General features: G+C 36.4%; 1 protein-coding gene across 1 annotated transcript; it reads left to right on the plus strand.

Moving 5' to 3' along the window:
- Positions 1-9,140: 9,140 nt before the first annotated feature.
- Positions 9,141-22,368, plus strand: LOC126697749 (clathrin heavy chain 1). The gene is made up of 30 exons (XM_050394845.1): positions 9,141-9,581; positions 9,967-10,171; positions 10,597-10,685; positions 10,804-10,882; positions 11,044-11,171; positions 11,988-12,086; positions 12,179-12,287; positions 13,050-13,129; positions 13,210-13,437; positions 13,521-13,586; positions 14,065-14,181; positions 14,885-15,082; positions 15,232-15,348; positions 15,470-15,529; positions 15,747-15,833; positions 16,026-16,109; positions 16,207-16,341; positions 16,435-16,497; positions 16,576-16,680; positions 16,762-16,874; positions 16,968-17,220; positions 17,334-17,470; positions 17,557-17,835; positions 17,922-18,924; positions 19,166-19,651; positions 19,750-19,920; positions 20,001-20,186; positions 20,566-20,688; positions 21,438-21,548; positions 21,822-22,368. Exons 1-30 carry the CDS (start codon positions 9,537-9,539, stop codon positions 21,981-21,983), a joined length of 5,118 nt encoding a protein of 1,705 aa, XP_050250802.1. The 5' UTR covers positions 9,141-9,536; the 3' UTR covers positions 21,984-22,368.
- The last annotated feature ends 3,832 nt before the right edge of the window (positions 22,369-26,200 follow it).

The following is a 26,200-nucleotide window of genomic DNA, read 5'->3' on the forward strand; positions in this document are numbered from 1 at the left end:
CCTGCTGTCCGACCTCTTGGTTGGATAGGAGGGTTTTGGTAGTGCCAAGCCTTTATTATGGCCCGTTTAACCCTGTCCTTCATTAATGTTGGTGTCTCTTCATCTACCCAGGAGACATACCGGGCTACGAGACATTCCTTTGAATTCATTCACAATGCGTTCCTGCCGTTTGATTATCCAAAACGCGCCTTTAATGATTTCCCTTTACGAGACCATTTAAATTCGATAGTTATTGACGGTATGGGGAAGTGGAATGGGTATATTCTCGTTTACCGACTTTCTTGGAAATATGGATAGATTAAATGCCTCCCGTTTTGCCCTTCATATAAGAAGGAAAGCAAGAGGTTATCTCTCTTACACAGAGCCCTTTCAATCCTTTTGAAGTCTGAAAATCCTCAGCCTCCCCTAGAGTTTCCCTTATCCGCTTTCTTACACCTTAAGTCATGATAAGTCCAAGATAGGAGTGGGAATGAAAAGACCATACCCTTCCCAGAAATGCCACGTTCTTGCGAAACTAAAAATGGCTTGGTCAGGGCAGGGATGGGAGAGACTCAAGATACTTCTCATCCTCATTTCAGTCAAAATCCAAAGCAGGGGCTCGTCGCGTCAAACTTTTGGTGCGGCTGAGCTGGGATCACCCATTATCAGTACCAGCCACTCTCTTATGAGCATAGCTAACATGGCACCAGCGTGTTAGGAGTCAGGACTGACGCAGGGACAAAGCATCCCTGCTTCTTCCTCTCTTCCTTCACTGATGCCTCCTTTTGCCTCTCTTTCTTCTTCTTTCCACCACCAGATCCATCCTGGTGCTTTTCCTTCTTCCTCTTCTTCTCCTCTCCCACCAAGGAAGGTCCTCCTCTCAATATGGGTGCCATTGGGGCAGAGCTTGGAAAGACTTGGGAGCAGAGCTTAAAAAGATTTCTGTTTGTTTGTTTTTTTGTTTTTGTTTTTTTTTTGTTTTTGTAACTCATTTTCTATATAGGCTTCGTTTAAGCCCTCCATTGTACATTGTAACACCTCTTTACATTAATAAAGGTCGTCATTTCTTGATTTTGTATATTCTATCTTTTCTTTTGAAATAGTTATGCCGTGAATACACGTACTATCCTGTAACTTCTTTCTTTTTATTTTTATACTATGAACGATGCTTGGGGCCGAAATCTCAGTTAATAAAAAGATCTTGCTCTGAGCTTATGGGAATTATCTGGCATAATAATGCCGACTTGGATAAATGGCACTTAGGGCAGAAGACTTTTACTAAGAAAAAGGTGTTCATAATGAACTTAATAACATTGTTCGGCACAATAATGCCGACCTGAGAAAGCGATACTTAGGGCCAAAATCCCTTACAAAGATAAAACATACTACTATGAACTTATTGGAGCTATCGTGTTCAATAAGACTGACCTGGAAGTGGGTTGTATACCCCAAATTTGAACGAGGTGATGGCTGAATGCTCGATGCCATGTAGGAAGTAATCATCCGAGGATACATAACCCAAAATGTACCCCCCCTCCTGTTGGTCGTTGAGTAATAAGGCGTTTCGCCATCTTCTTAATAACTTTCATAGCCTTGACCTTTCCTGGTATTTGGTCCGAGGACTGAGCGACTTAGAATTCTTCTTAAGTAGCTGATTTCCCCATAGGTTTGAGTCTGAAGACCATGCAATACCTTGACTCTGTCCAAAACTTGATTTTCGTAAGATTGATAAGTAGTTGGTTTCCCCATAAGTTTGAGTCCGAGAACCATGCAATACCTTGGTTCTGTCCAAAACTCGATGGATATTGATAAGTAGTTGGTTTCCCCATAGGTTTGAGTCCGAGGACCATGCAATACCTTGGTTCTGTCCAAAACTCGATGGATATTGATAAGTAGTTGGTTTCCCCATAGGTTTGAGTCCGAGGATTATGCAATACCTTGGTTCTGTCCAAAACTTGATTTTTGTAACATTTTTAAGTAGTTGGTTTCCCCATAGGTTTGAGTCCGAGGACCATGTAATACCTTGGTTCTGTCCAAAACTTGATTTTTAAGTAGTTGGTTTCCCCATGGGTTTGAGTCTGAGGACTATGTAATACCTTGGTTCTGTCCAAAACTCGATGGATATTGATAAGTAGTTGGTTTCCCCATAGGTTTGAGTCCGAGGACCATGCAATACCTTGGTTCTGTCCAAAACTTGATTTTTGTAAGATTTTTAAGTAGTTGGTTTCCCCATAGGTTTGAGTTCGAGGACCATGCAATACCTTGGTTCTGTCCAAAACTCAGTTTTTTCTTCTAAGTAGTTGGTTTCCCCATAGGTTTGTGTCCGAGGACCATGCAATACCTTGGTTCTGTCAAAAACTCAGTTTTTGTAAGTAGTTGGGGGAGTTAACACCTCGGCTATAGCATGAGACCTTGGTTTTAGGGGAATTAGCTCTTCGGCCAAGCCCCTAGAACCATCCGGGCGGCTGACGCTACGATGCGTAGCCCCTAGCAAAGAAACATAGCCCTTAGTGGAACTTTACGCTAGAACACTACAACCGGCTGTTAGAAATGATAAGGGAACTGTCTCGACCTACCGCCTATGCCAACACACAAGCCTTTCCCACAGATGGCGCCAATTTTGAGGACACGATTTGTAACGACCCGTAATAGTGTTGGGTTCGCACGTAAAAAGGCCCAAACAATATCATTTATAGAGCGTGGGTTTGAAAAGCTAGGCCTTGGTCACAAGACAGTGGGTTTTTTGTGGTGGGCATACGTAATTAAAATCGGGTGCGCCCTAGGAGTCTTTCTCCTGGAGGCGGGCTGGGAGGCTTTGGTTCTTGGCCATTTTTCCCAGCCTCCTTTCCCGGATAGCTTATTTTTCCTTTTATACTAACTTGTATCCCTTATCCAACGTCCACGTGTGGGGTTCGATTTTCCAGGACTGATACTTGTCCCATCAGCCCATACCCAGAGTGGTTGGGGGTGGTTGTAAAAAGCTGAAGAGTATGGCTCTGTCAGGTGCAGAGTATTGAATGGCAGTAAGGGCAGCTTTCCCTGGTCGTTGTACTTTCCAGCGTATCCTTCTCTGTTGACCTAGATATTTTAGATCTTTTCCAAGTTGCTCCTATACCGTTTTTGCCCTTCCTTTTAGTGAGACCTCGGACATGCCGAGGACTGAATTGTCCTCGGCTGCGCCCAAGACTATTTTGTACTCGTATTACCGAGCCTGGGCTATAACCTTCCTCGGCTCGGGCCTTGGGCCCCAGTGAATAAATGGGCCAGGGCCACAAATTGTTAGGCCCCACAGATACCTTTTACCTATCTCTTATTAGTTATCATGCATGGTGGTACTAAGTAATTACTTGAAAAAAAGAGAGGGTTTTTGCAGTGTTGTAAAAAATTGTAGGTTACACTTTTTCAAGAAACAAGAATCATCAAAGACCAAATTTGACTAAAGTTCTTAACAATTTTTCCTTCATTATAGAAAATCAAATTATATGCAAAAGTATTCATGTTTAAAGATTTTTCAAACGCTCTTTGGGAATTGAAGTTTTAGTAAGAATAAAAAAGTGTATCACTTTCTAAATTGTAAACAACTTTTACTTTAAAGAATGTATTAATAATTCTTAACTTGATTATGCCTATCCATATAGGAGGGCGAAAATCAAATTGAAATTGAATTTTTAAAGACATTTCATATATTTTCTTGTTTGGGAGTTCAATAAAAACAAATTAAACGGTGAAGGGAATGCTTATTCCACCGTTTCCACCTAAGCATTCCTCCCAAAAGTGGGAACAACAATCACTCCACCTCATTGATAGTATATTGACATAACTTGTGGATGTAGGGTAGGCCAAATTACAATAATTTTTTTTTTCTTTTATGAATAAAAGCAAGATTATATTATTTTGTTTGTGTTGATGTGCATTTGTTAGCTAGCGTCAAAATACAATACTCTGCCATTGAGGTTTTCATTGTCACAACAACTAATTTGAAAGTTCAAGGTTCATCTTGTTGTGGTTTGAGAAAAGTTTATTTTATTTTATTTTTTTGGATACCTTTTTGCATTTGGTTTCGTATAAGCATTCTCTGCTTTAGATGTGGAAATAATAACCAACTTGTTCAATGAAAACTTGCTTGAAAATTTGAATTAATGTGGAGATTTATTAGAAATTACCTCAATTTCCTAATTTAACTTGGTTTGGATATTATTATAATGGAGTGAAAGTTTATTTATTGCTAGTAACATAAATTGGTATTACTTATCCACACAAAAAATGTATTGTAATTTGAATTAGTTTTTATTTGTGAAAAATGCGTGCGTGTATTGTTGTGAGAGTGTATTAATTTTGTTACCAGTTTTGGTTAATTGAAGCTTATTGTAATTGATATTGTTGATAATAATTTTATTTCATATGGATTTAGGCATGGCATTGTGTCTTATGTGGAATTTTTGTTTGTAGTAGTGCCTTCGCTATCACATCTTGTTATAACCTAATATTAAAGAGTGGTAGTTACCGTGATGTGAAAGATAGGTGATGAACCTTCATTACTAATCACAACTTACAAAAGTGACATGAAATAAAAGAAAAAAGTTTGATGTATTTTACTTTTTGATTAAGGGGTCACAAGAAAACAATGTTTTTATTTTCTATTAATGTTTAAATTGATTGAAAAATTATAAAATGTAACGAGATTTTGGGATGCCAGAGCCATGATGGGTAACCCAAAAATAAAAAAAAAATAAAAAATCTTAAAATTTATAAATTTTTTTTGGGGGTGAATAAAGCATTGGAATATTATTTATTTATTTGTGAAAAGTTTGACAACGATACATTTTGAAATTTGAATCACACAACTACAGTCTACAAGGCACGCCCACTCATCCAAAATTGACCACCTGTGTAGTCGTTAGCAAGAAGAGCCAAAGATTCTTATGAGTCATAAGCTTCACACTGTTGCCATAAAAAGATTCTTATGAAATGTTTCAAAAAGATTAGCCATCAATTTTTAATGATATATGATATTTACTACAAATAATTATATCATTTGCATTTTTAAGTAAATGGAGAATTTTACATATTAGTTAGATTTGGGATAACAACATGTGAGACGAGGTTGGATCATTGGTATTCTATCTCTTATTTAAGACAAGAAAAATTTGCATGTGTGAGAATGGACTAGGTCAGAGGTGGAGAAGGTTGGACTTTGGAGTCATCCTTAATAAGGTGGCTCCAATATTAACGAGATAATTATGAGAGAGAATTGGGAGGGGCAACTGTGAGTGTTGGGTGATGGATAGACGAGTGTTTTGCAATGGTAATACAATATGTATATAAAAAAGATAGATTATAAAAAGGATGTGTTTACAAAATTTAAATTCTGTATAAATAACTTAAAGATACATTATATATGTATATACTCAAGACGAGACGGGGCAAATAAAATTCATTTCTAGCTTATTCTCTATTTGGTATGGAGAAAATCCGCATGATCAAAGTGTGACAAAGACATTTTCACCATCCACAAATTAAATACACTATATGCTTGGTTAAAGGGAAAAGAAGTGGAAGGGAAAGAGGGTGAGGGAAAACTGGAAAGGGAAACTCTTCCCTTGTTTGGATAGGTAGAAGTGAAAGGGAGGGAAAGGAAATTGAAGGATTTTCATTCCCTCCAAATTGGAAAAAAATGGACAAAGTGTGAAATAAAAAGTTTAAATTTTAATTTTTCAAGGAAATCATTTCGTCATAACCAAACAACATGAAGGATGTTATTTATTTATTTATTAAGAAATGTTATGTTTCACGGTAACGCTTTGTTTATTTTGATGGAAAATCTGGTGTAAAGATAATTTTCCATGTTTTTCAGTGTTTGATAGTTTTAGAAAAAATGAGTCGAAGAAAAACTATCTTTGGTCAACAGAATAAGTATGAGTTATTTTTAGAGATTGTTTTCCACTAAATTTCTTTGAAAAACAACTTTATCTTACAGCAAGCTAAATAAGAGAAGTTAGAAAATTATTTTTCAACTTATTTAAGGTTACTACCAAACATAGGAAAATGCGATAGTTTTATAGAAAATAATTTTTGAAATATGACTTATATTTTAGAAAACATTATCACTGAAACAAACTGAGCGTAATCATAAGTGGTAAATTATTATTGATTGTTACTGTGGATAAAATAAGTAATTTTAATGGTAAGTTCAATTTAGAATCAATAATAACTTACAATCTAAAATTTGTTACGAAAGTATAATAAAAATGTTTGTAAATGTAATAGTTTTCTTATTTGTTTATTTTTATAAAGGCGAAAACCACATTTTAGTCTCTACATTTTCACTTGATTTCTACTTTGGTCCCTATCTTTTATTTTCACCGCTTTTACTCCTTATCCTGAAAAAACACATCTCGTTTTTGCTCCTGTCGCTACATTAGAGATGGAAAATGCACACGTGGCAAATGACAGAATTAAAAAAAATATTAAAAAAAAATTATTTAATTTTAAAATAAAATAAAATTTTAGTTATCATTTAATTTTTTAAATAATAATTGTTCTTCGTGTTCTTCCCCCAAGAACATGGTTGCCCAGAAAATAAGCAATTGAAGATGAACATAAAATTTAAAACCCAGAAAATTTGAATTCAAACCCAAATTGGCCAAAACACAAAACTTAAAACCATATTTCAAACCCCCACACCACCAAAGCATCAAACACAAAAATCAAACCCGTATTTTTGGCCCCCAAATACTAAATCCAACCTAGATTTTCAGCCCCCAAACACAAAACTCCAAACCTAGATTTCCATGAAATTTATTTGTCACAAGATTCGAAGGTGCTATAAAAGAACCGAAGGAATAAAAAAATATGTTGCCAAGTTGGCGGGTTTCCTCTAGCGAGAGTTCCAAAACACACTTTGCACGAGGAGTGAATGGAATCTCAACAACAACAAATCCACTACCCCTTCCAATAATTTTTTCCACTTCTACATGTGCATCTTTAAGATTGATTCCCATAGATTTAAGAACTTTAGCAACAATGCCAATGCCTTCACCAATAAGACCCAACAGGATTTGTTCTGTGCCAACAAAATTATGACCAAGCCGTCTAGCTTCCTCTTGTGCAAGCATAATTACTTTAATCGCTTTTTCTATGAAGCGCTCAAACATGGCTTTAGCCAAACCCATATTTTCGACCCCCAAACACAAAACTCAAAACCCAAATTTTCTTATTTTCAGAGAAACCAAATAGAAACCTTAAATCCAAACCTTAGAGCCAAAACCAAACCATTTGCATCCTCAGATTTGAAGCTATCAAATCCAAACGGAATCAACCTCAGACTAGCCAAAACGAAATCAACTTCAGATTCATTGCTCTCTTCTTTCTCATGTTTGCCTGGGGTGTGGATTTGAGAGGATAAGGGAGAGAGGAAAAGAGAGATAGAGAGGATGGGATTGTGTGGGTTTTAATGAAAAGGAGAGGATGAAAGACTAAGGCTGTGTTTAGTTCAATGGAAAGTTAATTCTGAGTGTAAAATGATTTTAGGGGAAATTGTTTTCCCGTAAGGAAAATGAAATCCGGGTGTTTGGTTCTGCAATTGAAAATAGTTCAAAAAACGATTTTCGGTATTTGGTAATATTCTGAAAATGCTATTTTCCTACAAAATTTTCACATTTTCTCAGCTCCTAAACCCAGCCACCATCATCCACCACATAACCAATTAATTTGAAAAATCATAATCAAAACCCATTAATCTCAAAATCAATATCAAAACCATCTACCAAAACCCATAATCCACCACCATTGAAACCCACAAACCACCATAGCCAACAATCCACCCCCCCAATCGACCACCATCAATGCTTAAACTCACCCCCAACCCACCACCATTAAAACCCATGAATCACCCCAACCACCAATCCTCCAAAACCCAAGCAAAAATGTTATTTTACAATTAAAAAAAAATAAAAATTAAAGGCAGCAACAGTGTGGGTGGAAGAAGGATGGGTCTAATGAGTGAGAGAGAGGACGAAGGTGAAGTAGATGAGAAACTACCTTCATTGGCAGAGGGGCTTGTAGGCACGACGATAAGGTCGTGGGTTGGGGACTGGGATGCGGTGAAATCATGGTGGGTTTAGCTAGGTTCATCGGCGATGGGTTTGAGGACGACGGAGAAGCTGAGGTGGCGCGATCAGATCAGCGATGGGTTTGAGCGGTGCGATCAGACTGGTGGGGCCGTGGGTCGAGGATTGGACCTGGGCTTCACCGGCGATAGCTCTCTCCATCCTTCGGCTTGGGCTTGGCATGAGTGATGAGAGTGAGTGAGGAGAGAAATTTTCTGAGGATGGAAATGGTTTGAAGGTAAAATCAAAGTGTAAAATGATTTACACTTATGGGGTGGGTATTTTATAGTCAACGGAAATTATTTTCGGTTTGACCAAATTTTCCATGCGTAACCAAAGACACGGCAGGGTGTAAATTGTTTTCCCGAATTCACCTTCAACCGAAACAAACACACCCTAAAAGGAAAATGTTGTTCTTGTATTTAAATTTGGGTTGGTTTTTTTTTTTTTTTTTTTTTTTTTTTTTTTTTAATTTTTTTGAAAAACATATGGTTTGGTATTTTTATTGTTCTTGTTCTAGATACACTTAAATCTTGACTCATGTGGTTTTTGGTTTTTAATTATGTTTTTAGTTTTATTTTATTTAGTTAAAATTGATAAATTAGTTTTTTAAATTTAGATGCTAATGTGGCATTTTTTAATGCCAAATAACATTTTTTTAATTTAATTTTAATGATTACATTTGCTTTTAGTGTGTCAACAGTGCACTCCGTTTGCCACGTGTGCATTTTCCGTTTCTGATGTAATGGTAGAGACAAAAATGAGATGCGTTTTTTAGGATTGTGAGAAAAAACGGTGAAAATAAAAAATAAAGGACTAAAATGAGAATTACGTGAAAATATAAAGACGAAAATGTAGTTTTCATCTTTCTTTTACTTTTATATTTTTTCTCTCCCACCCTCCCATTTTGCCAAACACGAATCTTTACAGTCTGGACCGGACCTCAATTCCCTTCTCCAAACCACAGTTTGACACGATAAAATGTCCGAAGTCCGAGCTGTCGTGTTGGGCCGGACTCGACCCAGTGGCTATAAAAACCAAAAGAAAGTAAATTCCACTTCCACATTTGCGCACCCAGGCACAGGCACAGGCACAGCGCATCTCAACACACGTCTTATTCCAAATCGACGAGATTTTTCTATATAGTGTGTTCCCTTTCACTTTCCCCTTAGGCCCTGTTCGATTTCTGCTTCTCGTTATTCCGTTGCAAAATCACATTTCTTTCTTTCCCTTTCTCTTCATTTCTTAATTACCAAATCACAGCTCAAAACGCATCACACCCTCTCTCTCTCTCGCTGTAGATCGATCTCTCTCTGAGTCTCTGAATTTGGTCGCTGCTTCCAGATCTTGCGGCGATTCGAATCCTCCGTGAGCTTTGCATCTCCGACTCTCAACTGGTGATTCAATCGCAGCCACAGATCTGCGGAGCCTCCGTCGATCTCAGCCACCATGGCGGCCGCCAACGCTCCGATCACCATGAAAGAGGCCCTAACTGTCAGTCCTCTCTCATTCTCCACTTCGATTCGAAGCTTTCTCTTTCAACTTTATGCTTAAATTTTGAATCGTAACTTTGTTTTAAGCTGAAAATGCATTGTATACGTTAATCGCGTTAATTTAGTAATTCCTGTTCATTCAATTTCGATTCTAGGTCAAATACTGTGCTTTATTCTCCTCGATTTGCTATTTTGAACAGTGCTTTTTAATGCTTAGTATGTTTCGAGGTTTATTTTGATTGGAAATGTATGGTTTATAGTTAGATCTGTAAAATTTAACATTATTTCTAAATTTTTTTGATAATTTATTGCAAAGGATATAATTTTGCCATACTTAGAGGCTGAGGGATGAGTTTGTGTGATCTGAATTCTGATGTGAATTGCAGTTACCGAGCATTGGGATCAATCCACAATTCATCACGTTCACTCATGTTACTATGGAATCCGATAAGTATATATGTGTTCGGGAAACAGCGCCGCAGAATAGCGTTGTTATTATTGATATGAGTATGCCAATGCAGCCTTTGAGGCGGCCTATTACCGCAGACTCTGCGCTCATGAATCCAAATTCCAGAATCCTTGCTTTGAAAGGTAGGACATTGTTATCAGTTTTGAATTCAGCATTGCAGATGCATATTTGGAATTGCTTTTATGATTGGTATGGTCTTTTTTTTTCTGCTCGTGTTGATGTTGTATGATCATAAGTGTGTGATCCATTTTGTTTATGTATGCAACTGGTTGAACCAGTGGTGTCATGCACTGTGTTACTTGCTTGTATAACTGTTGATACTGCCTGAGTGTTGTCGCTCTCTGGGTCAAGAAAGAATATTATTGTCGAGATGCTAATTGTGATACTCTGTAATGTAGCTTAGATTTATGTTCTTCTGGTTTTAAAAAAATGAAGGGTGTCCTTTTTTGAAGTATATATCTATATGTTTTGGGTTTGTGCACGCTTCTGTTGTTCTTTGTTCTTACATTGTTTTCTCATTAACTGTGTCTGTGACATTCTTCTGCAGCCCAAATACAAGGAACTAATCAAGATCACTTGCAAATATTTAACATTGAGATGAAAGCAAAAATGAAATCTTATCAGATGCCTGAGCAGGTGAGGACTTTACTTTTTAGCATCCTCCTTACAGTTTGTGAAATATTTTGATGGTCCACTTTGTTCCATTGAGATCAAAATCATTTAGCTAAACCAAGTCTCCTTGCTTCCTTAATAGATTGTCTTTTGGAAGTGGATTACGCCAAAGATGCTGGGCCTGGTGACACAGACCTCAGTATATCACTGGTCAATTGAAGGTAAATTGGTTTTATTTAACCTATTTCATTATCATGCTGCCATAGCTTTTCGGCTTATAAGGATATTTTTTTCATGGATATGTTCATATTTATGGTATTGGCTATCTTGTTAAGTTGACATTGTTTTCTATTAATGTTCTTCACTGCATTTCCTTATGTAGGTGATTCTGAACCTGTAAAGATGTTTGATAGAACAGCTAATTTGGCAAACAATCAGATTATAAACTATCGATGTGACCCTTCTGAAAAGTGGTTGGTTTTGATTGGAATTGCTCCTGGTGCACCTGAGGTGTGTTACTATTTCTGTTAATGCCTGTACAAAGATGGTTACGTTATTTCTTGAATGAGCTCTATCTCAGCTGACATTTTCCCTCATTTTTTAGAATGAGGTGGAGGGTTAGATCATGGTTTCAAAATCCACCGTGCATGTAACTTATGGGTAAAAAACAAGTTGGTTACATTGTTACTTAACCAAAAAAAAAAAAGAAGAAGAAAAGAAATCGATTGCATCTCATGTATAGAGGGTGTGTTTCTTTCTCACAAGGGATAAATAGAAATGCTACCCAAGCGAAAACCTGTTTTCCCAAAAAAAAGAGAGGATATAAATGGTAGTATACATGTAATCAATGTTTACCTATCAAAGAAAAGTATACATGTAATCAATGTTATTGTGGTGGCCGGGCAGGGTCTGGCCTAAGTTGCAAAACACATGCTGCTTCAAGCGAACTGGGCTTGAGAAGTTTTCCTACATCTAATTGGATGATTCGCAGTCCTTCAGCTTGGTTAATTTACCATGTCTATATATAACTTTTGGAAACACGGAGTTGTCCTGTCCCCTGCAGTACAATCTGTTAGATCTGGCCATTAAATAATTTATGAGTTTCAGTATCTTAAAGCCTTAAACTATTGGATTGGATGCTTTAACATATAACATAATCTTGTTCTTATTCTACTCATAAAAAATAATTTGAGTTTCAGATTACTTTTTGTATTTTTTAATGTTGTAATTTTGTCAGATGCTACTCTGTGTATTTATGTGATGAATTGTTTTGGACAACTTTGGTGGTATTCTGTTTTTGATTTCCTCATCTGATTTTGTTTACAGAGGCCACAATTGGTTAAAGGGAATATGCAACTTTTCTCCATTGATCAGCAGCGCAGTCAAGCTCTTGAAGCACATGCTGCATCATTTGCCCAATTTAAGGTGCCATGGTTTCCCTTTCCTAGTCCCTTTCCAACATTGCATACTCTCACACACGTGCTTACAGAATTCCATGAACTTGTATGTTTTTACAGGTACCAGGAAATGATTATCCTTCTGTTCTTATTTCCTTTGCGACAAAGACCCTCAATGCTGGACAGATTACATCAAAGTTACATATTATTGAGCTTGGTGCCCAGCCAGGTGAACTTACTAGATCTAATTACCTTTTTTACGTCCCTGAAATCAAGAAGAGATTGTTAAGGATGAAAGTACCAAATTACTTTTGATGTTAATCAGTAATTGGTTGCAACTGCTGGCATGGTAAATGGAAATAGGTAGCTTGGCCCCTAAATTTATTTAAAATCATGAGAATCTGATGGATTGGCTAATGTTGCCTGGATTGGAATTTTGATAATAACATGCATAAACAATTGTGGTGTTGTGTTGTAAGTTATTGAAATTTCTACAGAGAAAAGGCGAGATTCTAAAAAAAAAAAAATGGAAAATATAATTGTATACCAGTATTCGCATGGTTCTATCTTTGGACGCTTGACTTGTGATTTTGAAGATGTTGTATTTTTACTAATGGTTCGTTTGGATTGAGGGGAAGATAGGGAGAGTAGAGTAGAATTGACCCAAAATTAGCCTTATTTCAACTAACTCTACTCTCCTCCACTCCCCCTCCCTTCCCCCTCAATTCAAATAGGTCCTAAGTAATTTAAAATTTTGCTATGTTTGGGCTTGTCAAGATGTGTCCTGGAGTTTATGAATATAGGAAGTAGGAAGTTGAGAATTTTGAATGTGGTTTGGTATCAAGTGGGAACCCTCAAGGCAGGCTGAATTAGTTTAAAGAATTTGACAATTTGTTTTTGGTGGTTATAACTTATAACTTATAGCATACCATTCCTGCTTCTGTGATTTTCTGGAGTCAATAAATATCTAACTTTGCATTTTTGTTGGTAGGGAAGCCGTCTTTTACAAAGAAACAAGCAGATCTTTTCTTCCCACCAGATTTTGCCGATGACTTTCCAGTTGCAATGCAGGTATTAAAGTCGCTCCTCCGTTTATTCATTGTAGTAAATAGCAGCATCATTGTTTTATTCATGAATTTGTTAATTGACAGATATCCCAGAAATACAATTTGATCTATGTGATCACCAAGCTTGGACTATTATTTGTTTATGACATGGAGACCGCTACTGCAGTATATAGAAATAGAATTAGTCCAGATCCAATATTTTTGACAGCGGAAGCTTCATCATTGGGAGGTTTTTATGCTGTCAATAGGCGTGGACAGGTGCTACTGGCTACTGTCAACGAACAAACGATTGTGCCATTTGTCAGTGGCCAGGTATGTTCAGTCTTGCATTTTCTTCAAGGTTTTATAGGAAAATGACCATTTGCTTTACAATTATTACCTGGATATTTTTACAGTTGAACAATTTGGAGCTAGCTGTCAATCTTGCCAAAAGAGGGAATCTTCCTGGTGCTGAGCAGCTGGTAAGTGATTCTTTTTCTATCTAAATATAGTAATGATTTTGTTAAATAGGATGGTTCTGTCAGATAAAAGTAAGTATCAAAGTCAAAACTTGGTAATGTATTTAATGTAGTGATGCAGATATGCTATAGTTTTTTTATTATGCTAATGTTTTGATAGTTTGGTGTTTGTAATTATTAAAGCACTCTATACATCTTGTTGTCCTCAATATTGTATATCCCTCTTAAGTATCCACCATGGATGTGGACATGGGATGTGTTCAACTTATCTTTATGCTTCTTTTTTCTTGTTATTCTGTTGTGGTTAGGCGTGATCTCTCATAGTGATGAAAACAATGATGTTTCATGCTGCACTTGATGACTTGCCATGTATTTTGTTCTAATGAAATGAAATGTTCTTGATGTTCAACTGGTCCTTATTTTCTATTTCTGTGTTCTCTATAATGCTGAAAATCTGGGAATGTGCTTTCTTGGATCTCAGGTTGTCCAACGTTTCCAAGAATTGTTTGCCCAAACAAAATACAAAGAAGCTGCGGAGCTTGCTGCTGAGTCTCCACAAGGAATCCTCCGTACACCTGACACAGTTGCAAAATTTCAGGTTTAAAATTTTACTTTTCCAATCTTCATGTTTAATCTGTTGCTAATATGTTCATAGTTTCAACACTGTTCATCCTAGTGTATGTTGTGCATATGTCATTTTGTCTTCATTTGATTTCTTGCCAATTAAGATCTCACTTTTTAACACTTTATTGTATTGAAATGTTATAATAATGGTTAAATGATAAACTTAACCCTTTATTATCAGTTTAAGCTTTGTGAAAGGGTTATTTATCATGGTATCAAAGTAGGTGGTCTTGAGTTCAAGCCTTGCCTGCACTCCTCCTGTATAAAAATTATAAATTTCACTTGTTGGCCTCCCCTTATTGTGGGGGATTTTGGGTTCGTATGTGCATGAAAAAAAAAAGGGAGGGGGGGGGGGATAATGGTTCAATCTGCAGAATATTGTTCCTACTTCTATTGGCATTTGTTTATGCATTTTTGGCAGTTACTGAATAAAACATATAATAGTAGACTCGTGTTTGTTTGGAGAGGAAACAAACATTTTTCACATATTCCTTGAGATATATATATATATATATATGTTAAAGAATGGGTATGGTAAAGGACCTTTAATCGACCAATTAGCGTAAAATGTACTTGATGAGTTGAGATTGTATGAAGTCCTGGTTGTTTCCTTGCCTGAATGGAACATTCCCTGAAATAGACTTGTCGTATTAAGTTAACATTTTGCTCTGTTGCAGAGTGTTCCTGTTCAAGCTGGGCAAACGCCACCGCTGTTGCAATATTTTGGGACACTATTGACGAGAGGAAAGCTTAATGCATTTGAGTCATTGGAATTATCACGCCTAGTTGTGAACCAAAACAAAAAGAATCTTTTGGAAAATTGGTTGGCAGAGGATAAGCTGGAATGCAGCGAGGAACTAGGGGATCTTGTGAAGGTTTGATGTGCAACTTGGGATTTAATAATATCAAATACTTTTCTCCTGAATAAAATTTATTGGGTGTCTTGTATACTTAATCCCAAAGCTGCTGGATCTGTAATTATTTTTCCTGTTGTGTTCTTATTGGTAATCACGTTTTATTGTAGACCGTGGATAATGATCTAGCATTGAAAATATATATTAAAGCCAGAGCAACTCCGAAAGTCGTTGCTGCTTTTGCTGAGCGGAGGGAGTTTGACAAAATTCTGATCTATTCAAAGCAGGTGAAGGGATGCTTATTATTACTATTGTTATTATTGTGATTATTGTTACTACTATATTTTTCTGATATTTTGTCAAGTTATTCTGCAACCTGAGCGTATCATTATTTCTTTGTTGATTTAGGTTGGGTACACTCCAGACTATCTGTTTCTTCTGCAAACCATTCTTCGTTCAGATCCTCAGGTATTGCATAGTATTTCTTGCATGCTTGTATGTTTTGTAACTTTTAGTACTTGAAGATCAAACCTTTTCATATGTTGCCAATGTCCTTTTTCTTGATAACTGTCTGTTTTGGTGTACCATTGTTTTGAAACCATACTTAAATCAATGTAGCTGTAGTCTATAGGATAGACTTCTTCTTTTTGAAACTATAGAGCTAATATTTATTTTTGGAATGTAGGGAGCTGTCAATTTTGCATTAATGATGTCTCAAATGGAGGGAGGTTGTCCAGTTGATTACAATACCATAACAGATCTCTTTCTTCAGGTTTGTTGATTCTAGCGGTGCTTAAGTTGTTATATTGATTTAATAACGACAATGATTTGTGCTTTTCCGTTGTTATAGTTTCTTGTCAACATGCTTCATAAAGCATAAATTAATTCTCATTGTTGCAAATTTTGCAGAAGGTTTAAGTGATTATAGTTAATAGTTTTTTGCTTTCTATTCTGTCTTTTTCAGAGGAACTTGATTCGTGAGGCGACGGCCTTCCTATTAGATGTTTTGAAGCCAAATCTTCCTGAACATGGTTTCCTTCAAACAAAGGTTTTTCCTTAACTCTCACTTTCTTTGTTAAGGTGATGTGATTTCGGTTTGTATAGTTGTACCCATTTTGAGCTCTGTAACACTTTCTTATATATAGGTCCTGGAAATCAATCTGGTAACTTTTCCAAATGTAGCTGATGCTATATTAGCCAATGGAATGTTCAGCCACTATGACCGTCCTCGAATTGGCCAACTTTGTGAAAAAGCTGGTCTTTATATTCGTGCTCTGCAAGTAATGTCTTCTTGCCGTTCTTTTGTATTCATTAATTTTTTTCTCACATTTAGTTAAATGTTCTTGTGTTAAAACATTTCACTTCTGATGCAGCATTACACAGAGTTGCCAGATATTAAACGCGTCATTGTGAATACACATGCAATTGAGCCACAGGTTTATGTACTCCAATGCTTATATCTTTCAGTACATGATGGTTGTTAAATTTCATACTGATTTTGTGGTTCATCACAGTCACTTGTAGAGTTTTTTGGCACTCTGTCACGAGAATGGGCTTTGGAGTGTATGAAGGACCTTTTATTGGTCAACCTAAGAGGCAATCTTCAGATAATTGTGCAGGTAAATGTCATTGTCTTGTGTTATGTTATGGAGTATCTTAATTAGTATTTAACTGAAGCTTACTTACATGCATCTATGCAGGCTGCCAAGGAATATTGTGAACAGTTGGGTATTGATTCATGCATAAAGCTTTTTGAGCAATTTAAGTCATATGAAGGACTGTACTTTTTCCTTGGGTCATTTTTGAGCTCCAGGTAATCTGTTCAATAAAGAAAAACTTAAAACTTTGGCGAGTTATTGGTATGTCCATTTTGTTTTTTGCTAATTCATTTTCGCATATGGGACAGTGAGGACCCTGACATTCACTTTAAGTACATTGAGGCAGCTGCTAAAACTGGACAAATCAAAGAGGTTGAGCGTGTGACCAGAGAGTCAAATTTCTATGACCCGGAGAAAACGAAGAACTTTTTAATGGAAGCTAAGCTTCCAGATGCACGCCCACTAATTAATGTTTGTGATCGTTTTGGGTTTGTTCCAGATCTCACACACTATCTGTACTCAAATAACATGCTTCGTTACATTGAAGGTTATGTTCAAAAGGTATGAGGTTTTAAATGTTACTTGTGGCACCCTGAGCTTTTGCAAATGCCTTTCCTGTTATGTGAATTTTACTTGTTTCTTGTACTTGATACTTTATGTCTCTCTTTTAATAGGTGAACCCAGGGAATGCTCCTTTAGTTGTTGGGCAGCTGCTAGATGATGAGTGTCCTGAAGATTTTATCAAAGGCTTGATTCTTTCTGTCCGTTCTTTGCTTCCAGTGGAGCCCCTTGTGGAGGAATGTGAGAAGAGGTGGTGTTCCAACTCTATTTCATCGCTTCATGGTTCTTTTTCTCAATTCTTGATATTTTTTCTCATGTTTTCTCTGTGGTAATTAGGAATCGACTTCGTTTACTCACTCAGTTCTTGGAGCATCTTGTGAGTGAGGGAAGCCAAGATGTACATGTTCATAATGCTTTGGGTAAAATCATCATTGATAGCAACAACAATCCAGAGCACTTCCTCACCACGAACCCCTATTATGATTCCCGTGTTGTGGGTAAATATTGTGAGAAACGCGATCCTACCCTGGCAGTTGTGGCTTACCGGCGAGGACAATGTGATGATGAGCTCATCAATGTCACAAATAAAAATTCTTTGTTCAAACTGCAAGCAAGGTTTGTGATTTGTTCAGTATTTTTGTTTGATTATCTACATTGTATTGTGGTGCTTGGCAGTTTATTAACTCATACTTTGATTTCAGATATGTGGTAGAAAGGATGGATGGCGATCTTTGGGAGAAAGTTCTTAACCCTGAAAATGTCTTTAGAAGACAGCTCATTGATCAAGTTGTGTCTACTGCTTTGCCTGAAAGCAAGAGCCCAGAACAAGTTTCTGCTGCTGTTAAGGCTTTCATGACTGCTGATCTACCTCACGAATTAATTGAGCTCCTTGAAAAGATTGTGCTGCAGAACTCCGCATTCAGTGGGAACTTTAATCTGCAGAACCTGCTCATTCTGACAGCCATTAAAGCAGATCCATCTAGAGTTATGGATTACATTAATAGACTAGACAACTTTGATGGACCTGCAGTTGGGGAAGTGGCCGTGGAAGCCCAACTTTATGAGGAAGCATTTGCAATTTTCAAGAAGTTTAACTTGAATGTTCAGGCTGTCAATGTCTTATTGGATAATATCCGAAGCATTGAACGGGCTGTGGAGTTTGCATTCCGTGTTGAAGAAGATGCAGTTTGGAGCCAAGTGGGCAAGGCTCAACTCAGGGAGGGCCTGGTGAGTGATGCCATTGAGTCATTTATTCGTGCAGATGATGCAACTCAATTTTTGGATGTTATTCGTGCTTCTGAGGATGCTGATGTTTACCATGACTTGGTGAGGTACCTTCTGATGGTTAGGCAGAAGGTGAAAGAGCCCAAGGTTGACAGTGAGCTCATCTATGCATATGCCAAAATAGATAGGCTGAGTGACATTGAAGAGTTTATTCTCATGCCAAATGTGGCTAATCTCCAAAATGTTGGTGATCGCTTATATGATGAAGCCTTATATGAGGCTGCAAAGATAATATTTGCCTTTATATCTAATTGGGCCAAGTTGGCTATCACACTTGTGAAACTAAGACAGTTCCAAGGTGCTGTGGATGCAGCAAGGAAAGCTAACAGTTCAAAAACATGGAAGGAAGTCTGCTTTGCTTGTGTTGATGCGGAGGAGTTCCGCTTAGCTCAGATATGTGGGCTCAACATTATTATACAGGTGAAATGTTGCATTCTTTATACTTTCTTTGAATTTTGAAATCTGTTTTCATTCAGCATCTGTTGCATGGAATTTTTGGAAGCTTGAAAGATGGGCCCCTGCAGAGAAGGAAGATGAGAACATTGCTTGGCAGTGTTTCATGCTTGGCATTTTTTGTTATATAACCAGCATGTTCTATATTGATAATTTATACATTTGTTTAACCTTTACTTGATGTTGGTCTGTGTTATGAATCTTATAGGTGGATGACTTGGAAGAGGTCAGTGAATATTACCAGAATAGAGGATGCTTCAATGAGCTAATCTCTCTTATGGAGAGCGGTTTAGGTTTGGAACGTGCACATATGGGCATCTTTACTGAGTTGGGAGTTCTGTATGCTAGATACCGTCCTGAGAAGCTTATGGAGCACATCAAGCTGTTCTCAACCCGTCTCAATATTCCAAAGCTTATACGAGCTTGTGATGAACAACAGCATTGGAAGGAACTCACCTATCTGTATATCCAATATGATGAATTTGACAATGCTGCAACTACTATAATGAACCATTCCCCTGAGGCATGGGATCACATGCAGTTTAAAGACGTTGCAGTTAAAGTTGCTAATGTGGAGCTGTATTACAAGGCTGTGCACTTCTATTTGCAAGAACATCCAGATCTTATTAATGACCTTCTCAATGTGCTTGCACTTCGTGTGGACCATACACGTGTTGTTGACATTATGCGGAAGGTATTACTTCTACGGCTTAATGATCTTATTGGAATCTATTATTATGACTTTCTTTCATGGCTCTAACTCTGGAGATTTTTCTTATCATGTAACATCAGGCTGGTCACCTGCATCTTGTGAAGCCATATATGGTTGCAGTTCAGAGTAACAATGTGGCTGCTGTGAATGAGGCGTTGAATGGAATATATGTTGAGGAGGAAGACTATGATAGATTGCGTGAATCAATTGATCTGCATGATAACTTTGATCAAATTGGTCTTGCACAGAAGGTTAGATGCAATTATTTTACTTTGTGGTTCTCTGTGAACAAGTCCAATTGCACAGGCCTCATTGATTTGTGTTTGAGCAGATTGAGAAACACGAGCTTCTTGAAATGAGACGTGTTGCTGCTTATATTTACAAGAAAGCTGGAAGGTGGAAGCAGTCCATTGCATTGTCAAAGAAAGACAACCTTTACAAAGATGCCATGGAGACAGCCTCACAATCTGGTGACCGTGAACTTGCAGAGGAATTGCTAGTTTACTTCATTGAAAAGGTACCTAGTTAAGCTTAGAACATGTTCACTGTTCTACTCACTGAGATTTAAATAGGTTTTACTTGGGTATGTACTTCCATAGACGTTGCCTATTGCATGGAATTATTAGGTATTTACAATTTTGTAAACCAAAGGTTTCTCACTCAATAGTAATGTTAGTTTGCAATGGTAGTTGTGTCAGTAGAGGGATGTTTCCATGTGAAGGTTGTCAATCAATCAACTTCTCAGATTTGGAAAAAACAATTCCCCGCACCCTATCTTTTGCTTTCGTTTTTCAAGCATGGTGGCAATTTTTATTTTTATTTTTTGAAGTTGGCTTCGTATAATTTATGTTTATCTATTATTTTAATTTAATTTTGGTTTTAATTTGATCTTGCAGGGAAAGAAGGAATGCTTCGCATCATGCCTCTTTGTTTGTTATGATTTGATTCGGGCAGATATTGCTCTTGAACTTGCCTGGATGAACAATATGATCGACTTTGCTTTCCCATATCTGTTACAGGTGATTTACTATATCATTTGTACTTTGAAATTTATCTTTTTTTTGGCAAAAATAAGCTTGCGTTTTAGGTGCTAAGTCTGTCTCGTTAAATGTGAGGCATTGAACTCATGCTTGGCACAGAGTGTTCATGGATCATGGGTTTGGTTTTGATAGACTATGTTTCTTAGCATAGACCCTAAGTCTGTCTTGTCAAATGTGAGGTATCGAGCTCATGCTTGGTGCTGAGCGTTCATGAATCTTGGATTTAGTTTTGATAGATTATGTTTCTTAACGTAGATCCTGCTTCTGTTGATTGACCTTTTTTGATCATTCAATGGTGCCACCTCTGCTGGCAAGAGTTTTATTGTTGTATCGTGGACATTAATATACCCCATTTGGGAAGAAGGGGGCTGGGGGGAGATGGGGCGAGCACTGCAATCTATAGACTATTGCTCAAGAGGTTTAAAAAAAAAAAAATTATAAATCATTGTGCTTTTACTATCAATGGTTCTGCAGTTGGAAATCATAGAAACATGGACACCCTTTTGGAATCTCATTTACAAATTCTCTCACTGTCTTTCCTTTGGTGGGGGGGAGATGGGGCGAGCACTGCAATCTATAGACTATTGCTCAAGAGGTTTAAAAAAAAAAATTATAAATCATTGTGCTTTTACTATCAATGGTTCTGCAGTTGGAAATCATAGAAACATGGACACCCTTTTGGAATCTCATTTACAAATTCTCTCACTGTCTTTCCTTTCCTTTTGTAGTTCGTCCGTGAATACACAGGCAAAGTTGATGAACTTGTGAAGGACAAAATTGAGGCTCTGAATGAGGTTAAGATTAAAGAGAAGGAAGAGAAGGATGTGATTCAACAACAGGTAATCATTTCAGGCCTGTTATTTTGTTGGCTTAAAGTTTGCTCGTTGTTCTGGGCTCTGTGGAGAGTATTTTTATTATTTTTGCTTGTGCTATAGATTTGTTAAAATTTCTGGGTTTTGATATTACTAAGCCATATTTTAAATATCTAAGCCAAATATTTTCTCATTTAGGTCTTTTATCTGCCATACCCGTATCCCCTTCTCTTTTTTCATTCTCTTCTTTGTGGTTCAATTATAATGTTGGCTCTAATTGATGTGTGTCTTCTGTTGCAGAACATGTATGCGCAGTTGCTGCCTCTTGCTTTGCCTGCACCTCCAATGCCCGGTATGGGAGGTGCACCAGGAATGGGAGGGTTTGTTCCACCGCCTATGGGTGGAATGGGGATGCCTCCTATGCCACCTTTTGGTATGCCTCCAATGGGGAGCAGCTACTGATATGCAGGCAGGCAAATTGTTCAAGCTGAAGTTAAGGATGCAAGTTGAGTGTAGGGGCAAGGACGACCTAGCGGTTATGGCATTTTTGTCTTGTGTTATTGAGTGGGGTTTTGGTGCCTCATTTTTTCCCCTTGTTCTGATGGGGGTGAAGGTGTAGTTGAAATAATGTCAAATTATTTTGTGTCATAAGGGTGTGGATATATGTATTGTAATATTCTTTTGGTAGCGAGGCATTTTTTTGGCTGCCAGTAGAGGGCAAGCTGTGGATTTTCTGTATTTTACTTATTGTGGTCTAGGAATTGACCCCTTATAGTACAGTACAGAACACTTGATACTGATCATCATCTACCAGTTTGATATGTTATGGCCGTGCTTTGATTGATTCTGTTTTTCTGTCGTAGTGGTGATACCTTATTCATTTGGATTTTGTATTTAGTTGCAATCAAGGTGATATCTGAACGTTTTTTTTTTTTTTTTTTTGAGAAACATTCAGATATCTGAATGTTGAAATGTGCTGGGATTTTGTACTTTAGTAGCAGTGCTTTGATTGGTTCTCTTTTTCAGTCCTAGTGGTGATACCTTATTCATTTGGATATTGTATTTTAGTTGCAATCAAGGTGATAACTGAATGTTGAAATGTGCTGGGATTGTGTACGTTAGTAGCAGTGCTTTGATTGATTCTCTTTTTCTGTCTTAGTGGTGATACCTTTTTCTGTCTTAGCAGTGCTTTGATTGATTCTCTTTGGATTTTGTATTTAGTTGCAATCAAGGTGATATCTGAATGTTGAAATGTGCTGGGATTGTGTATGTTAGTCGCTGTTACAATACGCATCATTGTGAATATTAGTCAATATTTGAATTTTTTTTTTTTTTTGGTTTGTTTGTTGTTGTTGCTGCTGCATTGTATCCATTGTCATATATATTATCGAAGTTTTTGGTCAAATTCTGGGTTCGGTCTCTCTCGTGGGATGCTTTATGCAATTTTACTTATATTATTTTGACACTGTTGGGTATGCTTTTACATATCCACTTGCTCAGATGTTTTGTTTGCAAAGTTATCTGTTATAACAATGATGCCTTGATTGCTCAAAGGTTTGTTTCTTAAATCTTTAGATAGCACATTTTGTATCCATGCTTTGTGATGGTTTCGTTGAAGTTTGTTCGTATGTCAAAAACTTCTGTCTTTCATTTCCTTCTGTGATAATTATAATTAAAATTTTTAAATGATTTTAGATTGAAAACTTAAAGCCATTTGCATAAACAAAAGGAGGGGGGAGCTTGGCAGGGAAGTTATTATTGCTCCTTATGCCCCTTGCAGTGTGTTAGAATCCATATGATTCTGGAATTAATGTTGATTGATAATTTGATGAGTGTGGATTTATCCAAGTCATGAACTCGGTAGTGGCAACTCAAAACATTTTTGTTAGGTACTTATCTTGCAAACCAAATGCATATACCACACACCGCCCAAGAAAAGAAGAAAAATTCCACAGGCAGCTTTTCGCCTTTTCCCTTCTTCCTCTTACCACATACTGACAAGTATATAACTACCAACAAAAAAGTAAAAAGAAAAAATACAGGCAAGTATATGGTCACATGCCCATACAGATTAATAATATTTAACTTTGGTGTGTGAGCAACCTAATAGTCTTATGAGGTCCTGTATCTAACATTTCTTTTCTGAGCTGTCACTGATGGCCTAAAAGTTGAGATCTTTTACATTACATAAAGCTCCTGCATGCATTTGTATTAGATGTAGACAACTTCATATTACCTGTTCTCTTATGTTATGGTGTAAAATTTTCTTATGTTTGTGGCAGCATTTGGCTATGCCAGTGCAAAATCCTCTATAACACAATAATTAGCTGGATAGCCTGGATGTATAGATTTGTAGCTCTTGTGCACACCTTGCTATGGTCAACACTTCATGAACTCAGTCTCATATTGAAAAGCTTTGGAGAATTCCTCACTGAATTGAGTGTATCCTCCTTGTGATACTTCAGGCTTCAGGTTTGTAATTTCCTATTTCTTTAATCTAAGGACTGTGGGGTTGAAGGACTTCGTGTTTGTGTGTGTGTACGCCTTTTTTCTTTTCTCCTGCTAGTCCAAATTTTTCCTTTCATTTGTCTATACGATGTAGCATTGTTATTTATGTTCTTGAATATAAGCCATCATTTATTGTTGTTAATTTTTTAATTAAACAAGTTATCATTTATATTTTCTTTGCAACAAGATAATACCTATTGGTGCAAGGTTGGTAGGATTATCCACATTTTACTCTCTTTTTTCTTTCCTTTAAAAAGAAAAAAAAAAGGAAGAAATTTAGGTTTATGTTGGTAGCATATTTTCTCTATTCTGACATTAATATTAAGAATTTATTTATAATAATCCTTGCTTTTGTTAAATTCCGATGCAAAAACTTGTGGGTTTTAACAAATTATTGTCCAAATAGGTTCTCCCATTGCAAAGGCCTTCTAAACTTCAATAATTATATCCGGCTCAATTTCATTTGGAGAAGGTGGGCATATTTGTATGGGCAAGATTATGATGATACAGATCCTGATTCTGATAGTGATATAAATGATTATAACTATAATAATAGCACAAATAATTGGAGTACATTAACAGGAGATAAAATCAACCAACAGATTGATAGACACAATAATAGTTTGTTAGATAGGATTAATAAAAAATTAGAATCTTTAGAAATTGTAGAAAAATCCATAACAAACACTAAAGTAGAAAGGAAAAATGGTAGTTTTTTGGGCTTATTAGAAAAAATGAACGCTTTAAATTCAAAGTTAGAAAAAGAAAGAGAATTTGAATCTCATTATAGATCACCTTTAGCAAAAACCATAATAGATAATTGGCGTAATAGACAAAAGAATAACTTAGTAAGTACTAACATATCTATAAACATGACATATATAAAAAATAGTAAAAAAGATAGCCTAATAGAGACAATTGATGAAAGAAATGACGTAAAAACACTAAAAACAACCTTGACAAATAGTAAAGAAGATAATCACATAGTATAAAAGAAGTTTGGAATAATAGAAGTAGGAAAAGAAAGTAGTCCTATAGAAATAATGCAAGAAGAAGATGATATAGAAAGACAAAAGAGTAATAATAAAAAAGATGACCTAATAATGGAAAGAACAACACGTATAGAAGACAAAGGAAATAATCCTAGTACTATAGAAACAATACAAAAGAAGAATCTATACATAATTAATGAAGACAGAGAAAAAGGAATGATCAGAAAAGAAAATGCATAGTAAAAGAGATGTTAGAAAAAATTGAAAGGCAAAATGACACCATTGTAAAAATAGAAGCTATACGTAAGAAAGGAGATATAGAAAGAGAAGATAAAGGAATACTCTAGTAGAACTATTACAGTGTAAAATTTTCTCATGTTTGTGGCAACGTTTGGCTAACCTAGTGCAATAATTAGCTGGATGTATAGATTTGTAGCTCTTGTGCACACCTTGCTATGGTCAACTCTTCATGAACTCAGTCTCATATTGAAAAGCTTTGGAGAATTCCTCACTGAATTGAGTGAGTGTATCGTCCTTGTGATACTTCAGGTTTCAGGTTTGTAATTTCCTGTTTCTTTAATCTAAGGATTGTGGGGTTGAAGGACTTCGTGTATGGTTGTGCGGGCCTTTTTTTTTTTTTTTTCCTTCTGTTAATCCAAAATTTTCCTTCCATTTGTCTTTACGATGCAACATTGTTATTTATGTTCTTGAATATAAGTCGTCGTTTATTGTTTTTAATTTTTTAATTAAACAAGTTATCATTTATATTTTCTTTGCAACAAGATGATACCTATTGGTGCAAGGTTGGTAGGAATTAGGATTAGCCACATTTTACTCTCTTTTTTCTTTCCTTAAAAAAAAAAAAGTTTATGTTTTTTTGAGAAAGGAAAAAAAAAAAAAGTTTTTACACTAGGTTATTTTTTGACGTTAATCTATACATAAACATGAGAAAAAGATGCTACCAACATACCAACCTAGTGCAATAATTATCTTTTTTGACCCAAGATTGTGGGGAATCTACAAGATTATGGGAATCCTCCGTAGAGATCAGCAATAAGCCTATAAGTGTAGGGAATTTATAACTTGAAAGTTATAAAAAAATGCAGTCTGATATGTAAATTATTAAACTCATAGCTTTAGTTCAATGTTAATAGCCTTGACCAATTGAACTATGATTAT

The sequence above is a fragment of the Quercus robur genome, chromosome 8 (assembly GCF_932294415.1).
Source record: "Quercus robur chromosome 8, dhQueRobu3.1, whole genome shotgun sequence".
Classification (NCBI taxonomy): Eukaryota; Viridiplantae; Streptophyta; class Magnoliopsida; order Fagales; family Fagaceae; genus Quercus; species Quercus robur.